The sequence below is a fragment of the Schistocerca gregaria genome, chromosome 1, assembly GCF_023897955.1.
Source record: "Schistocerca gregaria isolate iqSchGreg1 chromosome 1, iqSchGreg1.2, whole genome shotgun sequence".
Taxonomy (NCBI): domain Eukaryota; kingdom Metazoa; phylum Arthropoda; class Insecta; order Orthoptera; family Acrididae; genus Schistocerca; species Schistocerca gregaria.
The window spans coordinates 534911395-534929702 of record NC_064920.1 but is presented as its reverse complement, the minus strand read 5'-3'; the positions used below and the strand labels follow the sequence as shown (position 1 = coordinate 534929702).

Sequence of the window (18308 nt, the reverse complement as noted above, 5' to 3'; positions counted from 1 at the left end):
AATGGATGCAGAAATTCGCCTATAAAATCTTTAGATATTTCATGACTTTTTAGTACATATTTCTAACTTAATTTATAACGAAATAAACTCGTAATTTTTCAGAAATATTATAATATATTGAAATTAAATGTTTCCATTCATATTCAACAAATAGATTTTCCTTTATTATATAATCAAGAACCATTTCGTAGTATGTTTCATTAAATACAAATCATATAATTGATTAAAACTTTACTTTTTACATAAGATGAAGCATTTGAATAATTTCTTGTAGTTTAGTTTTTAATTCACTCAGTTCATCATTAATATTATTGTTAACTTCTAGTTTATTTTATTGATCACTTCTTTGTTGATATTATGGTTATCAATTAGATCAATAAGTTGTTTTCTTAGTTTCAAATAGCCTTTAAGCCCTAATTATTTTGCTCCAGTTTTTAATTTATTTACTTTTAAACTATTTATTACAAATAATGTTTATTAGATTTGTAAAAAATGAAATTTCAAAAATATGTGTAAACCGAGTTTCAAGCTGACTGTATGTTAAATTGTAAAACAGGATATAAAAATATAGAGCAAATTATGATGTGTTCAATCACTAACATCTTGTAATATGTAACCAGATGCAATTTTTTTTATCAATGAGCTAGTTTTATAAAATTAAATTAAGTTAAAAAATCTAATAAAGATTATGTTCTTTAAATAGCGGCTATTTTAAGTACATCTAATGCTGAATCTCCTATGATGAAGCGACTGCTTCAGCAGCCTTTTTGAATGAACACACTGCTATTTGACTGTATTGTTGTTTATTTAATTAGATAAAAATACCATAAAAGGCTGAAACCTGGATTATAATTAAATAAAGAACAATACAGTAAAATGGTGGTTTGTTCATTTAACAATTATTATATGACAGTTGCTCAGTTGCACCAAAATCCACTTCAGCAGTGTTCAGACTGTGTCAATATTTTTGAATTTATTCAGAAAAAGTAGTATTAATTAACTTTAGGCACTTGGTTAAAATGTGTGACAAATAAAAACTGTAACTTCATTTTGTTAGGAGTGATGGAATGCACATTTGAATATTGTATAAACACCTAATGATTATTTTATTTGGGGCCATTACACATTGTGATTTGTCATCTACTGATTTTAAAATAGAGATAAAAAGATGTGATGCTGATGAATTGGACAGTTTATATCCAACCAATTCAATAATCCATGACTTGAAACAAAAATAAAAGATAAAATATGTATAAATGTAAATTAGTGTTAAAACTATTCTTGTTTCAGGTGAATTACTTATTTTTTGTGAACTTATTTTAGTGTCGAATATTGATCAAAGATTGGAACAATAATTTAAAACATATCAAATTTTTATCTATATAAGTGGAAAATCATATTTACTGTTTGAAGGGTAAATAGTTTCATAAAAACACAATCATCACACAGTAGAAACAAAAAATCGAAGACAAAGAATCGAAGTTCTTTGTACAAATGTAAAATTTAAAAAAGCAAGTTAATTAAAATAAATTTAAAGGTAAAGGTTATAAAGAAATAATTAATGAATTACATAAACTGATGAGAAAAATTTATTTTGGTATAGATTCTAGTATGGATTTTGGTACATATTTTGGTACAAATTCATTCTTTTCTGAAGAATATTCAACTGATGATTGGGTTATTCTCCCTATCAGAAGTAATCTGAAAAAGCTTTAGATACCTCCTTTTTTGTAAAGTATTTAGTTGGATCAGTTTTATTAAGTTGATTAATATTTTCAATAAAAAGTATTGTACTGACAGTTACTGCGCCATGTTAGATTACTTACATATTCAGGTTTTATAAAAAAATTTGTCATCTGATTTCCTGTAACTGCACCATAACCACTTATAGGATCTTATAGATCTACTAATCTTCTACCTTTAAATAAATACATCCATCAGTTAGATTAAAAAAGTTACATAATTTCTTATGAACCTGTTTATTTTGGGATCAATTTTTTCTTCGAATTACTTTTTTATGTTTTCTAAGTTTAGACAGATGTAGTTTATTTCCAAGAACCTCCAATTCTTAATCTTAAAAAAAATACCTTTAATATTCGATTTATTGGGGAACAGTTATAAAACAAATAAACATAAAGGACCACAAATAAATTAGTTGAAATACTGTAGCTTTCAATGTTCTAATATAAGTCATTTTTCCTAAGTAATTTACTGTTCTTTTCATATATTATCATCAATGAATCAAGAATTATTTCTTATTTTATCAATCATTTCTGTTTCATCAAATCTTTATACTGTTTTACCTCTACTTGATTTGATTTTATTAGAATTATTATCAGAATATTATGCTCCTCATTGTACAAAATATCTGCATACTTACATAAATCAGCACCATCAAATTTTCCATCCACATCGTCCATAGTAATATGTTTTTAGTTAAAATATTCATTAATCCATCTATAGCTTCACATTATTTATGGCCAATAGTTATTTTACTATAACTGAATTTAAGTAGTAAACTACTAACAGATTTAAACTGGTCAACAAGTCTTCATCCAAAAGTTGTATCTTCAGAAATGTTGATATATTATAACAGTATCTTGCATATTTTTACCCTTTTAGAATAATCAGCATCCTTTATTTTTCAAACATCATTCTCCTTTATTTTTTCACTGCATGCTGCGTTTGAGCTATCTTTTTTCTTTCTTCTTCATACTTATTCGATGCATCTTGTATTCCTGATTCAGTTAATCTATAGTCATACTTACATATATCATCTTCAGACCAATTGTGCAGTTTCTTGAATGGTGATAAACCTCCAAAATCTTGTGTATGATGACAATAGGAAATCATCTATTTATCAACTTCTCTATGTTCTTCAATAGCTTTCAGAATATTATCTCCTAAACCTTTGATTTCTTGTTCGATTGCAATGATAACATGTAAACCATCTTCTTAATATTTTTCATATTCTGTTCTTGGATGTTTTTTCCATTTTTTATACTCTTATTTTAATTGTTATTTTACTCTTCTATTTCATCTGTCTTTTTCAAAAACCTCTAGGACATAATTTGTAAACAATAACTATGCTTAATAAATTATTTTTAAATGTTTGACATTCTTGTTTAACACATATGTCACTTTTAACCTTCTTGTTCAATATTTCTGAAATGTCGTATTTTATTTCTGAAGTTGCCTTCATTTGGTTTCCTAGTCATACCTGTTGTAAAATATCCAAACTGATCATATTTTTATAAATTTGTCTAACTTCTATAAAACTCCACCAACAATCTCACATTGAATATGATTTAAATTTGTGTCACCTTGTCTGAAAAAAAATTAAAAATTAAGATTTTTCAAACGAATTGGTTTGGTATTTTAGAATGGGTTGAGCTAAGTAAAAACAATCTATTGCTTTATAGCTATCTCTAGAAAAATAGTCTTTAACTACACCTCGATTTCCAAGAAGGAAGTCATCAGAAACTACAACTGAATTATTTTGACAGTTATCTCAAGAATAATTTCTTCTTTGTTTCTGATAAAAGTAGCAATTTTTCGTTATGCTTATCTTCAGTTTTTCAAACATTTTTTAATAAATTCTGACCATTTTGGTTGATCTAAGCTTTTAGAATAAATGTAGAAATTATTAATTTTAATATTAATTTCCTTAATAAATCATGAACAAAGTCGAGAGTTATCAGTTTCACTCATTCCCTGTGAATGATAAAAGTAAAATTAATTTCTATGTAACCAACAAGAATATAGAAATTAATGTAAATATAGGAGATAGGAGGTTACATCCTCACCATGCACAGTTACACATGAGTTTCAGTATTACTGGTGTTAATGGTATAGATTATCGACCATATGTTGAAAAATCCAATAAAAATTAATCGATAATCATGTGGCAAAACTTATATTATAACAATAGAGAAAGGAAATTATATTTTATCTAGAACTGAATATAATTTTATTTCTTCACAGTTCTATTGAATTTGATTTCAATTGTTACTGATAAGTATGGAAGGTCATATTCTTAATAACGGAAAATACATAGTAAGAAAAACGAAATACTTTATCCACTTGGAATACTTGGTGGATTTTTTAAGGATTATAAAGGAATTATGTAGGAAGGTGATTTGATTGTATTTTTTATTTGGAGTTCAAGTGCTGGAAATGCTATTTTACAAAGTTCTGATTCCAACCAAGCTGAATTAAAAAAACAAGAAAATATATCTGAAAAATCCGAAAATTCTAATATCTTGTTATGAACTTTAAACTGTAAAAGTTCCAGGATTAAGTGGTAAGAATATTATTGAGTTAGATACAAATTTCTATACCTCTACAGATTTTGATATTTCATATTTGCTAAATTTCAGATAAATTGTAAAAATAATCAGTTACTTGACTCTTCATTAATCAATAAGATTAAGTTACAGAATATATACCTGAAAATGGAAGAAACGAAAATTTTCCCATAGGAAATGTGTAATACTAATTGTCCAAATAATTTTCTGAAAGCTTATGATGCATTTCCAGATTTTAAATGAGCTACATTACTTACAGCAGACACAGACGTAACTCCACATAATTTCATAACAAACTATTCTATATGATTAATATGACTTACATAAAAATGTTGTTACAGCTCAGAAGACAATTATGAAAATTTTACAACTTTTAAACCGAGCGAGGTGGCACAGTGGGTAGCACACTGGACTCGCATTCGGGAGGATGACGGTTCAAACCCGTCTCCAGCCATCCTGATTTATGTTTTCTGTGATTTCTGCAAATCGTTTCAGGCGAATGCCAGGATGGTTCCTTTGAAAGGGCACAGCCGATTTCCTTCCCCATCCTTCATTAACCCGAGTTGCGCTCCGTCTCTAATGACCTCGTTGTCGACGGGACGTTAAACAACACTAACCTACAACTTTTAATGATAAAATTCCGAATGATACACTTGTATATATAGTAAAAAAATAGTTTAAATGGCTCTGAACACTATGGAACTTAACATCTGAAGTCATCAGTCCCCTAGAACATAGAACTACTTAAACCTAACTAACCTAAGAACATCACACACAACCATGCCCAAGGCAGGATTCGAACGTGTGACTGCAGTGGTCACACAGTTCCAGACTGAAGTGCCTATAACCGCTCGGCCACATCGAACGGCTATATATAGTAATGTATACACCTTTTAAAGATAATATTCCGATGATGCACTTGCATATATAGTAATGTATTGTGATAAGAATTTGATTTATGATGTAAAGAACAGAATTTTAACTCAGAGTTTTTAATAGATTATGACAGCATTTTGAATTTTTAAATCGCTTAATTAGTTATTGCATGAATTAGCAGTTTCCTGAGCATGAGCAGTAAAGGAAGTTAAAACCCATCTGTTGGCTCAAGGCCAAGGCTGTGTGAGGCAAGATAGTAGTTCTGCTTCTGCAAAGACTGACAATATACTAAGCACAGTGTGAGTTGACTGAGCTCAATGTGAGTTCTTTCTGCGGCACTTCATCAAACCATAGTTTCCTGTTTACTCCATCTCTCTCATGCGAACCCAAATGTATTCTCTCTCTCTCTCTCTCTCTCTCTCTCTCTCTCTCTCTCTCTCATGTGTCATTTCTTTACTGAATAACAGATTGCTCTGATGTAAGTTCCATTGACTTTAATATGGGAACATACTTCGTTTTGAAACGTAAATTATTCTCTTTGAATAACAATTTATTTGTTGTCATTGATATTTTTGTGTTGTTCACAACTCGTCTCTTCAAATAAATGTAATATCGTGAAGAAAATAATTTATTTTACATGTAAAATAAACTGATGAAAATGGGTGAATTAGAGTCGACTTTATTACTCGAATACCAACTATACATACAAATTACTGACCCATGTGTTCTGTCGAACTCTGCAGGAGTACTTAGACTGAATGACGGTGATCATAGATCCGATGAAATCATAAGTGCTTCAAATGTGGGAAGAGCTCGCCATTTGACAAAGTGTTATCTATCCGTGCATGTGTACTTGATAACCACCTACAAAATGAAGCGGTTCAGTTAATTCTGAACTTAGTCTTCGTGACACGTTGTGTACACTGGCTTAGAGGCCTGAAACTTGGAAATAGTGGAAAGTGTTCAACAGGAAATGTTTTTTATAAGAAGTGAACGTAATAAGAAAAATCGTTCATTACTATTATTTTTGTATGTATTTACAATAAAATATGAGTTTTTCAATGAAAATAAGTGGGTTAAACATGAAATTGTTACGACAACATATAAAATGAGCAGGACCCAGAACCTATATATTTTATCTACTCATAAATATTGCTGAAATATAAGGGATTATTGATCCCCTGAGGTTTTCATAGAATGGAATAGTCATGGGCTTGTATTGTTGGCCATTGCTGTTATAATTGCTTACAGTATGTTTGTGTGTTTGTTGAGTGCACTGTGAGTTGGTAGTCAGTTTAGTATGTGACAGTCCAAACAGTAAGCCGTGAATGAACGATGTAATTTACCAATGTAGAAAAATCCGCCATGCTCATGGTGGGGGGAGAGTGTAGGAAGAATACAGTTCGATAGAATGTGGAGTAAGTGGTGAGATATCCCAACAGACGTCAACCATCTCGGCAGCTATCTCGGCAGTTATTTATCAGCCTCTTCTGCCAGTTACCTGAGAGTGGTAGTGTAACGCATAGACAACGGACAGAAGGAAAGAAGAGACGACAGAAGAGGGGGCAATTAATGCTCTTTCTGCTGTTGCAGTTGATCTGCACGTTATCTCGCATGAGCCACGCAAGTGACGTACACACTCTCCATCGACGTAGGTCATATCCCTAACACATCTCTCTCCATCAAACTCTACATGCAACCATTTGGAAAATCGTATTAGCTTCTGTACATGGGCATGAAGACAGGATACTCCAGATGGATCATGTCTCTTGTTTAGTGATCAACCCACATTTACCAACCACGACCAGGTAAACCACCGAAACATACACTGTTGCTCTGTTGACAATCCTCATTGACTTCGCCAGGTGAAACGCCAGCATCCGTGGAGCTTAAACGTGTCGTGTGGGATTGCGCAGCATCAGCTCATAGGCCCATTTTACGTAGACGGAACACTGAACAAGCAGAAGAATCACAGCGTTCTAACAGACCATCTACCACAGATCTCTGAAGACGTTCCTCTGCAGAATAGGAGGAAGCTGTGGTACCAACTTGAGGGCTGTCCAGCCCATAGTTCACGAAATATTATCGCATGTCACCCGAAATTTTTCAAAATTGTTGGATTGGTTGCAGAAGGTACAACCTTGGCCAGCTCGTTCCCCGGATTTGACAGCTGTGGACATTTTTCCTGTGAGGAAAGCTGAAAGACGCTGGCTACAATCATACACCAATTACACTCGATGATATGCAACGACATGTTACTGCAGCCTGCTCGGACATCTCCACTGAAATACTACCACATTTGCAGCAGTCGTTCCATACCGGAATGGAAGCACGTACTTCCGCTATTGGTGGTTATTTTGAATACAAACTGTGATGGTCAGTTTGTCTCACTACTAGTCAGAATCCACATAACTAGTGTATGTACTTGTGTTGTTCTTTACTGTGTGTTACCACAGATATTGTACAAGGATCGGTGCAGGAACTTTTCAAAATAGCACTTTCCCATTTCACAATTTTCGCAGAGCACGTTTTAGGTGATTCATTCTATGTAAGAGTCAATACACGGGACAGGAAGTCGAAGTCAACATTATAGATATAGAAGAGGACGTAGATGAAGGTGAGATGGGAGATACGATACTGCGAGAAGCATTTGACAGAGTACTAAAAGACCTAAGTCGAATCAAAACCTCTGGAGTAGATAACACTCCGTTAGAACTGCTGATAATCATGGTAGAACCAGCTATGACAAAACTCTTTCATCGGGTGTGCGAGATGTATGAGACAGGCGAAATACCCTCAGACTTGACGAGGAATCTAATAATTATAATTCCAAAGAAAAAAGGTACTGATAGATGTGAATACTGCCGAACTAATGGTTTAACAAGTCATGGATGTGAAACACTAACAGGAATTCTGTACAGAGGAGTGGAAAAACCTGTAGAAGGTGACCTTCGAAGGAGGTCAATTTGGTCTCCGGAGAAACGGACAGACACTGAAGGCAATACAATCCCTAATACTAATCTTAGAAGATAGGCAGAAGAAAAGCAAACCTCCGTCTGTAGACTTCGTAGACTTACAGAAAGATTTTGTTGATGTTAAATGAAACATTCTTCTTGGAATTCTATAGGCAGCCGGAGTAAAATACAGGACTCGAAAGGCTATTTACAAGTTGTAAAGTAATCAGATGCTAATTATAACAGTTGATGGTCAGGAAAGGGAAGCAGTAGTTGAGAAGGTGGTGAGACAGGGTTGTAGCCTATCTCCAATGCTATTCAGTCTATACGAGTTCTATGAGTTAGGGCGTGGAATGTCAGAAGTTTGAACGTTGTAGGGAATATAAAACATCTGGAAAGGAAAATGCTATGCCTCGCGCTAGACACAGTGGGCGTCAGTGAAGTGAAAGGATTTCTGGTCAGACAAGTATGGGGTAATATCAGAAGCAGTATAAAATGCTGTGAAGGGAATAGGATCTGTAGTAAATAGGGAGGTAGGACCGAGAGTGGGTGAGTTAATGTGAACATTTCAGGGATTGTCTTGTTTCCACCAATTTAAAAGCTAGACAGCACCGACCACAGAAGTTCAGGTATACATGCCGTCGTCTCAAGCAGAAAATGAAGAGACAGAGAAAGCGTATGAGGATGTTGAACTGGTATCTCAGTAACTAAAGGGAGATGGAAATTTAATAGTCATGGGGGAACTGGAATGCGGTTGTAGGTGAAAGAGCAGTAGAAATGGTACAGGAGAGTAAGGGCTCTGTAGTAAGAATGCGGGAGGAGAAAGACTAATTGAGTTCCGTGGTAAATTTCAGATGGTAATAGCAAATACTCTGCCGAAGAATCACAAGAGGAAGAGGTATACTTGGAAAAGGCAGGGAGAGACAGGATGATTTCAGTTAGCTTACTACATGGTCAGAAAGAAATTCCGAAATCAGATGTTGAATTGTAAGGTGTACCCAGGTGCAGATATTCACTCAGATTACAATTTGGTAATGATGAAGATTACGCTGAAAGTTAAGGGACGACTCATGAAGAATCAGTATGCAAAAAAGTGGGATATGGAAGTACTAGGGAATGAAGTTACTGAGATAATAAGTAGCTCAGTAGGCCCTTCAGTTGAAGAGGCAGTGAAGTTGAAGCGGGATGAATACATCTAATAAAGTTTCTGCAGTTGGAGAGAAAGATATAGGTACAAGGAAGGTAATTGCGAAGAACCAATGGGTAACAGAAGAAATACCTCAGCTGATCGACGAAAGAAAGAAGTACAAAAAAGTTCAGGGAAATTTATGAATACAGAAATACAAATTACTTAGGAAAGAAGTGCAGGGAAGCTGAGGGTAAATGGCTACATGAAAAATGTGAAGAAATCGAAAATGAAATGATAAATGAAAAGCACCAGTTTGCTTTTGTTCTATAATATTACTTTTATTGCTAACCTGTTTTCGGCTTACAAGGCCATCTTCATACATGTAAATGTCTGAAGATGGTTTTGTAAGCCGAAAACCGGTCAGCAATAAAAGAAATATTGTAGAACAAAAGCAAACTGGTGCTGTTCATTAATTATAATGTTGCTCTACGAAGAACCGACGGAAGATTTTGTTAATATGAAAATTAAATGATTGTCAGAAGGACGGTCTCAGCATATAGACAGTCAACAGACTTCAGTGAACTTAAAAGCAAGGACAGTAACATTACCCAGGTGGGAGGAAGCGCCGCTCCCCGGTGGATTTGTGTGGGGGTCCAGCGAGCCGGCCAGTCTGTGGATGGTTCTTAAGCGGTTTACCACCGGCCTTGGCGCATGCGGACTGTTTCCCCTTATTCCGCCTCAGTTACACTATGTGGGAGATTTCTGTGCAAAGTTCTCCAAGTACGGGAACACCACCATTACTGTACCAAGAAACATAGGGCTTACACTCGTCTGGTGTGAGACGTTCCCTGGGTGGTCCACAGGGGGCCGAACCGCAAAATAACCCTGGGTTCGTTGTGGGGCGACGGTAGTCGTCATGTGGCTGTGGACCACTGTGGCTGCGGCGGGGATGGAGCCTCTCCGTCGTTTCTAGGTACCCGGTTAACATAACATAACATAACAGTAACACTACGAGCGTTATGGAATTCCACTAGAGCCTGTATGAAGGAGATAACTTAGCTGATAAAGTGATATAAGAAGACTTGATAGAGAAGTTCTAGGGAATTCAGTATTAGAATCAAAATTTAGAAAAGCCTTGGAAGACTTAAAATCAAATAAAGCAATAGGGATGGATAACGTTCCATCGGAATATCATCAGGGGAAGTGGCAAACGAAAGATTATTCACGTTGGTGTGTACAATAAATGAAGACATGCGCAGAAAAACGAGCTAACCCTCAAATGTGAAAGCTTAGAGATAAGTGTTTCCAGCTGTTAGTCGGTACGGTAACTATCAAAATTCACGTTGGTCTCACCCCAGAACATCATTTAGGGATGAGACCAACGTCAATTTTGATAGTTCCAACACCCAGCAACAGAGGCAACACTTATCTCTTAATTTCTTATATTTCAGGTTTAGCCCGTTTTCCGCTCACGTCTTCATATGACTCTGGGGATATACTAACAGACTTTCGGAAAAAGAAACAACCACACAACTCCCAAGGTAGCAACAGCCAACAAGTGCAAGAATTATGACAGAATTACTTAATAGTTCTTCCATCCAAGTTGCTGCCAAGAGTAATACGCAAGGAGAATGGAAAACGACAGTGAGAATCTTAACATCGGTGATGACGAAGTAGATGAAGTCAAGGAATTTTATTATCTAGGCAACAAAACAAGCCATGACGGACGGAGCAAACAGGATATAAATAGCAAACTAACACTGGGTGAAAGCACATTCCTAGCCAAGAGAAGTCTACTAGTCTCAAACGTCGGCCTCACTGTGAGGAAGAAATTTCTGAGAATGTACTTATGGTGCACGGAATTGTATGGTAAGGAGACATGGACTTTGAGGATACTGGAACAGAGGAGAATAGGAGAGTTTTAGATGTAGTGCTACAGAAAAATGTAGATAATTGTGTGGGCTAATAAGGTAAGTATTGAGGAAGTTCGCTGTAGAATCGGATAGAAAAGGAATATACGGAAAACACTGACCATAAGAAGTGAGAGGATGATTGGATATCTGTTAAGACATCAGGAAATAACAGCCATTGAATCAGAGCGACAGATACAGGGTACAAAACGTAGAGAAAGACAGAGATTGGTATACATGCAGCGAATAACTGAGTACATAGTTTGCAAGTGCTACTGTGAGATAAAAGAAAAAGAGATCACAAAAACAAAATAAGAAGAATGGAACGTAGTCGAATTAAATTAAGTGATACTGAGGGGATTACATTAGAAAATGACACATGTGAAGTGGTTTATGGGTTTAGCTATTTGGGCAGCAAAATAACTGATGGCCGAAGTAGAAGGGATACAAAGTGTAAACTAGCAATGGCAAGAAAAGTGTTTCTGAAGACGAGGAATTAATTAAGATCGAATGTAGATGTAAGTATTTGCATGGGGTGAGGCCAGGCATGAAAATGAGAATGCAACTTAGACGATAAACGGTTAAGACACGAAGAGAATAGAAACTTTTGAAATGTGGTGCTACATAAAAATGGTGAAGATTAGATGGGTGGATCATGTAACTAACGAGGAGGTACTGAACAGAAATGGGGAGAAAAGAAATTTATGGCACAACCTGAGTAGAATCGGTGTGGATAAGACAATGGTGAAAAAAAGAAATTGTTTCTCAAATCTCAATTTTTTTACTGCGATGCTTGAAATCCCCTGCTCCAACATCGCTACAAAGGCGACGTCGTGGAAGAAATTACTGGAGTACTTTCTCGAACACAGCAGTATATTAACTGGACAAACCACTCTCCTGGACACATCTAAACACGTTCGCTGACGATACAAACTTCCACCCACTCGTCTCTGATTGGCCATCGTTTTACAGCTACAGCTGCACAACGATGAATTTCCGAACGTATCCTATCTTATTAGTTTTTTTCTCCACTCTGTATATTAGTGACAGGGAACCTTTTCTGAAAGTAGCTTTGTGTAACGTAGTTTCATAAGAAAGTGAAATGTGAATGATAAACAACACAGAGAAGGAGAGAAAAGATAGTTTCAAAATTTGATAACTAGAGAACTAGAACTGTAGATTAGATGAGTAAACTGAATAGTTAATGTGGATGTACCGAATCGCGCTGGGGAGATATGAGCTTAATGGGGCAACGTGACTAAATGAAGGGATAGAGTGACAGCACATATCCCAATACATAAAGAAGTAGAAGGGATAAATCAAGGTATGGAAACAGTAAATAGGTTCCAACAGATGTAGGGTATTACAGTTATAATAGACATGGGGAGAGTTACAGAAGATCTACTTGCATGGTGAGCCTTATCAGTCTGACTTTTGAACTGATGACAACAGTTAGTAAACACTTACAAATTTTATTCAAAATTTTTATTTATGGAAAGAAACTGTACAAATTAATTAAAGGCATATTTTCATTGTATCTTAAATAAATAAAGATCAGAAAAACGTCTCTGACCACCATTAATCCCTGGTGTTTGGAACCTTGTAATACATGGGGAGTTGACTCGTTCTACTCTGGGAACACAGCGTGTTGGCGTGCAGGAGTCCGTCGCGAAGGATCGTCACAGGGAGAAGAGCAGTGCGATGGTGGTGGCCAGCATGAGTGCGACCGCAGGGCCCAGCGCAGCGGCGCCATCGTCGCTGTCCTCTTCAACTTGGCAGCCGTTGGAGTCCTGAGGCGTGTCTGTGTACCGGCTGCGAGGGAGTCCCAGTTCCTCCAGCTTAGCATCCACTTGCTGCGTCAGCTCCTCAGACATGTCACTCGTCCGCGAGAGCACCCACGAGTTTTCTGAAAAAGTGTACGAGGTGGCGTTACGACAATCACTTGTAAACTATAGCATATCAGGTGTGTAATTACCAGTGGCATAGCTGTGAAGTAACCTGTGTAAGGGGCTGAGCAAGGGGGTGTGAGGTTCCCAGGCCTATAATGCTCAGATTAGTGTGTACTGTTTATAAACCTCAGTAAGTCACTACTGACAGAGAAACAGGGTACCCCAACGCTGAAATTGGTCTGTGATGTCTAAAACGAACAGTAAATCACAGTATTCCAATTATGGTAAGAGCAATGTATAAATCCTGTCAGGCACATCAGAGGGAGTAAAGTGAAACCTTCATACATACCTGTATTCAGAGCAGTGCAAGGAGAGAAGGGTCACTAAGAGACACTAGGTAATGAAATGGGGACTCCATGTTGATTACATTGGTACGTACAGTCTAGAAACCTCAGTAAGGCACACCAGTTGGAGCAATGGGGGAGCCTCATGCTGAGAGTGTTATCCGCAATCCAGAAATCTCAGTAACACATTTGAGATGGAGGAATGAGGGCGCCCATAGTGAGAATGGTATACACAGGGGTTGAGTAAGGCACACTAAATTGAGAAATAGGGGCCATCCATGCCAAGAGTAGCATGGATTGATCGGAAATGTCAGTAAATTACATTAAGCCAACAGTGGTCAGCACAGTGCATAGTCTTAGTAAGGAGGCACATTAAAAGGGGCAATCAGGGATCCTCATACATACTCAGAGTGTTATGTGGAGGGCTAGCACATTAGCATACACCAGATAAATCAATGGAGACCTTCCATGTCGAGAGTGGATTATGAACCTCAGTAAGTCATGCCAGGAAATGAGTTTTGTAGGGACTCAAAAGCTCGATCTGTATGACTTCAGAAATAACGCCCAGTTGTAGAGGAATGATATCTGTTCACTGGTTTCAGTGAATTCCCTTCCCTCGAAGCGGACATGTTGCAAACAGGCTACAGTTAATGGATTGCCTATACCTTCACATCAGGTCACTTTCTAGAAATGAAAAAGAGTGCATCACCATGCTTTTGAGGAGGCTAGAGACGTGGCCTACTGCCTAATAGTTCTTAGGGGATATTATGTGTTGATGTGTTGTAAATAACGACTACAGACAGAGATGCACTCCGAAAAATATCCTCAGAAAATAGTATCAGGTCCGATGAACTGTCGCGGCACACATGAAGGCCGGAAACTGCATAGCATCAAGGCCTACTAGTAAAATTGTCCCATACGAACTCTCATGCACATTACATACTACTCTTGGCATGGTGGTCACTCATTCATTCAACTGTATGCCTTACTGAGCGTACCCACTACTCCAACCATGCAGACCCCATTTCATAATATGATGTACCTTATTAATGTTTGTAGACTGTATGTACGAGCCTCAGAATGGGCCCCCACATTGCTATAACCCATGTACGCTACTGAGCTTGTACACTATGCATACTTAGGATGGCGTTCCCTGTTTTTTAACATGGTGTGCCTTACTGAGATTTATAGACTGTATATACCACTGCCAGTATGGGCTGCCTAGGGCTCCACCTTATGTGTGTTATCGGACATTTACACAGTGGAATGTGAATACCAATCTAGGCATGATTATCATCAAGTGCTGCTTCTGTTGTGCCTCAATGAGCTTTATAGGATGTGCACACTCTCGGAATGAGGCTTCCCCATTGCTCCATCTGGTCAGCCTGGGTGTGATTTATAAATTGCATATACTAACATCAGTATAGGGCATGTTCTAGTGTTCTCATTTGATGCTACCGCAAGTAACTTCTCCATGGAATTCTTGTTTATTCTTTTCACTGCTCTGAGTGAAGATAGCGAGATCGTCTGTAGAAGCTAGACACTTTACTTTGATCCTCTGTCCTAAGCTTCCAATCCCTTTCTCCCATTCTTTGATGTCTTTATTTAAAACTATGTTAAACAGAAGTGGTGAGAGGGAATCTTCTTGTCGAACCTTTGTGCCTGCTTCAAAAGCCTCAAGTATTTCACCAAGGAACTTCATTTTAGATGATGTGTACATGAGAGTCTGTCACATCATTCGCCTAGTCTTGCTGCTGTAATGACACATTCCGACGCAGAGACATACAATACCTTAAAGGCTGCGCCAAAGATTAAATTGAGAGCCATGTAGATTATAGTCTTTGTAATGTTCACGTTGGATTCTCTTTTGTTTCATACTCCAAGAAGGAGCTGAGAGACACTTTCGATTGTTGCCTCGTAGAGGATGGACGTAATTTTTGGTGTGTCTGGAAAGGTAGCCATATTGTTAGTAATTATGGTTTGTGCGACGAGCAGAGCAAGTCTTATTGTCTTGTGAATAAATAATAGTGAGAAGTATCGAAGTGTAACGAAAATTATTTAAAGTGACGTAGCATTGTATTTCCTTGGTTTCCACCGTCTTCGTGAAGTGAACCGATGCCGACTTAGGGAGATAAACACGGTCAACAAAGAGAAGAACACCGAGGGTGACTAATGAATTAATATTGTGGCAGAAGGACTAATTCTACGTCTAAAGTGAGAACTCTGATCAAATCAACAGTGACGTAGAATTCAAAAATGTAATTAATCGGAATGGTAAATTATATTACAGGCAAATTTCACACAGCACTGAATTTGTCCGCATTCAATACGGTCAATACAGTCCGTTAAAAAGCCTTTCAAAAAAATTCTGAAGTCACAATTCCATGTCCGTAACTTTTCCTCTTTTCAAAACCCCAATAAATTCAATTTTTTTATTTATTTCGCTACACTGCCTACTCTGAGTTCTTCTAAAGTGTGCAGAATGGTTTGTCCGTCAACAGAGCCATATGCCTTCTTAAAGCTCACAAAGGTGACAAACATGTCGTACTTCCTCATATCCATAACAGTTTTCCTTATTACTTTTAAGAGTGCATAAATTCTTCTTATAAGGTCACGTCCTCCTACTTTTAACGTTTCTGAAGTCATGCCATCCTGTCCAGGAAAGTTGAGTCTCTGGCTTGTGATTAGACTATTACTACAGAATACGAATTTACAATAAAAATAAACTCCACTCAGGGCCAAGAGGGAGGATAGCAGAGGGGTTGGAGGAAATGGACATAGAGAGGGGGAAGAAGGAGATGGACCTGAAGACCTGAGAAGATAGAGAGAGAGGGGGGCAGGGGGTTGGAGAAGATGGTCAAAGAGATGGGGAGGAGATGATGGAGAGAGAGGAAGAAGAAGGAGGATACAAGCATAGAGAGAGGGAGGAGGAGACAGAGACAGGACAGAGAAGGAGATCAGGATGTATATACAATTTCCATATATATTAAAAGCCTATATTTTCTCTTTTATTTATTTTCCATTAAGACAGACTGAGCCACAGTAACATGTGACTGCATACAGCTAATGTATAGACGGTCCAGTCACATTAGCGCGACCACACCCCTTGCTCGACGTCAACGTGGAATACGCTCTCACAGACATATGTGACAGTGACAGCAGTGGAGGCTATATAAGGAATGTCAGAGGGACGCAGGAAACACTGCATTCGTTATCGTAATGCTGAAACGGAGCCATTTCTATGACGTCCAAAAGGGCATGTTTATTGGCCTTGAGGCGAAGGGACGAATCGATTTGGAAAAGGAAAAGTTCGTAAACTATTTATGTGCCGCCATGATTAAAGTATATCTTGAATGACAAAATGGTGCTACCCAAAGCTAGCGCTGAGACAACTGTGGTGGACCACGGGTCATAGATTACAGTTGTGAGCAATGGCTGTAGAAATGTGTAAGATGAATAGATGTGTAGCTGTTGGTCAATCCCAGATGAACCTATGGGCTACTAACAGTGTCTCCTCAACGACCGTTCAGGCAACATTACTGCATATAGGTCCTCTTAGTATAACATTTCATGAACCCCCACTGACTACTGTTCATCAGCGACACGGACTGGAATTTGTACGTCAGTACTGAAAATGGCCGGCCACTGAGTGGTGACAGGTGGCCTTTTCAGATGAATCACACTTTATGCTCCATCAGACAGATAGTCGTAGGTGTGTACGGACCTGTGACAATCATCGGAAGTTTCCAGGCCAGAGGGGAGAGCATTCGAGTCTGGGGAATGTTTCCGTGGCATTCCCTGCATGATCTCGTCATTCTGGAAGGCACAGTGGGTCAACATAAGTATGTATCTATCTTTGGGGACCACGTCTATACCCTACATGCGGTTTGATTTGTCCACGGCATGATGGCATCCACCATCAGCACAACGTAGCATGTTACACAGCTCGTAGTGTGCGTGCGCGATTCTAAGAGCACCAGAATTTAGTATAATCCCGTGGCCACTAAACTCCCCAGATTTAAACCACGTGGAGAGTCTGTTGGACCACCGCGACTGGGCTGTTCCTGCTTCTCATCCTGAACCGAGGAACCTATCGCAGCTGGCCACAGAGCTGGGGTCAGCATGGCTTTGCATCCATAGCGGTACCTTCCAGAATCTCAGTGACTCTCTATGTGCTCATCTGCACTGCAAAACGTGGTTATTCAGCCTTATCACATGTGGTCTTATTTATGTGACTGGAGCATCGATATAAATACTGTAAAATTAACTACCCTCTAACATTCCATTGCGCTATGCTCTACGTTCTTTTTATGTCTAAAGATTTGTATCCGCTAAGAGTGATATACTGTGTTCAGTTTGCTAGGAAATCATCAGTGCAGTCATGCAGCTGGTTTGATACCCTAGCACCTTGTTCATTTGGCAGCAATGCGCAACTGTATTATAACCTGGGAACATGATATCTCCAAGAGCACGTGAATCTACTGTTTTCGGGAACATAAACACAGAAATCTGTACGATGGCTGTTTGCGGAAAGCATGTTGATCCTTTCAGAGGAGACAGTCAATCTTCAGAAAAGTCATAAAGCAAGAGCATGAAAAATCCGAAACTCAACTGCAAGCCGACGTCAGAGCAGCAGGCGTGAAGTCAACCTGAAAACGGGACTGATTTGTTTTTCCCATCACTGGGAATGCTTTGGGTCTCCAGCTATCTACTCGACACTGCTGCTAGAAGAGAAGCAACTTGTTTCATATGTAAACAGCACTGGATGATAAAGGATAAACACTTACCCGTTATGTTGGAGGTTTCATCTGTAGGCTCCCTGCAGGCCCATACAATTGAGTAGCTGTCGTAGTCAGTATCCAGTACCCAATAGGAACCTGTCACTGTCAATAGACCATG

General features: G+C 37.8%; 1 protein-coding gene across 1 annotated transcript in view; it reads right to left on the bottom strand.

Annotated features, from left to right (window-relative positions):
- Nucleotides 1–12855: 12855 nt before the first annotated feature.
- Nucleotides 12856–18308, bottom strand: part of LOC126358898 (uncharacterized) — an 80927-nt gene continuing 75474 nt past the window's right edge. The window contains exons 17-18 of the mRNA XM_050007592.1: nucleotides 18197–18292; nucleotides 12856–13082 (exon numbers count right to left, since the gene is read on the bottom strand). Of these exons, the coding sequence (XP_049863549.1) occupies nucleotides 12856–13082; nucleotides 18197–18292 (323 nt within the window). The remainder of the gene's footprint in view (nucleotides 13083–18196; nucleotides 18293–18308) is intronic.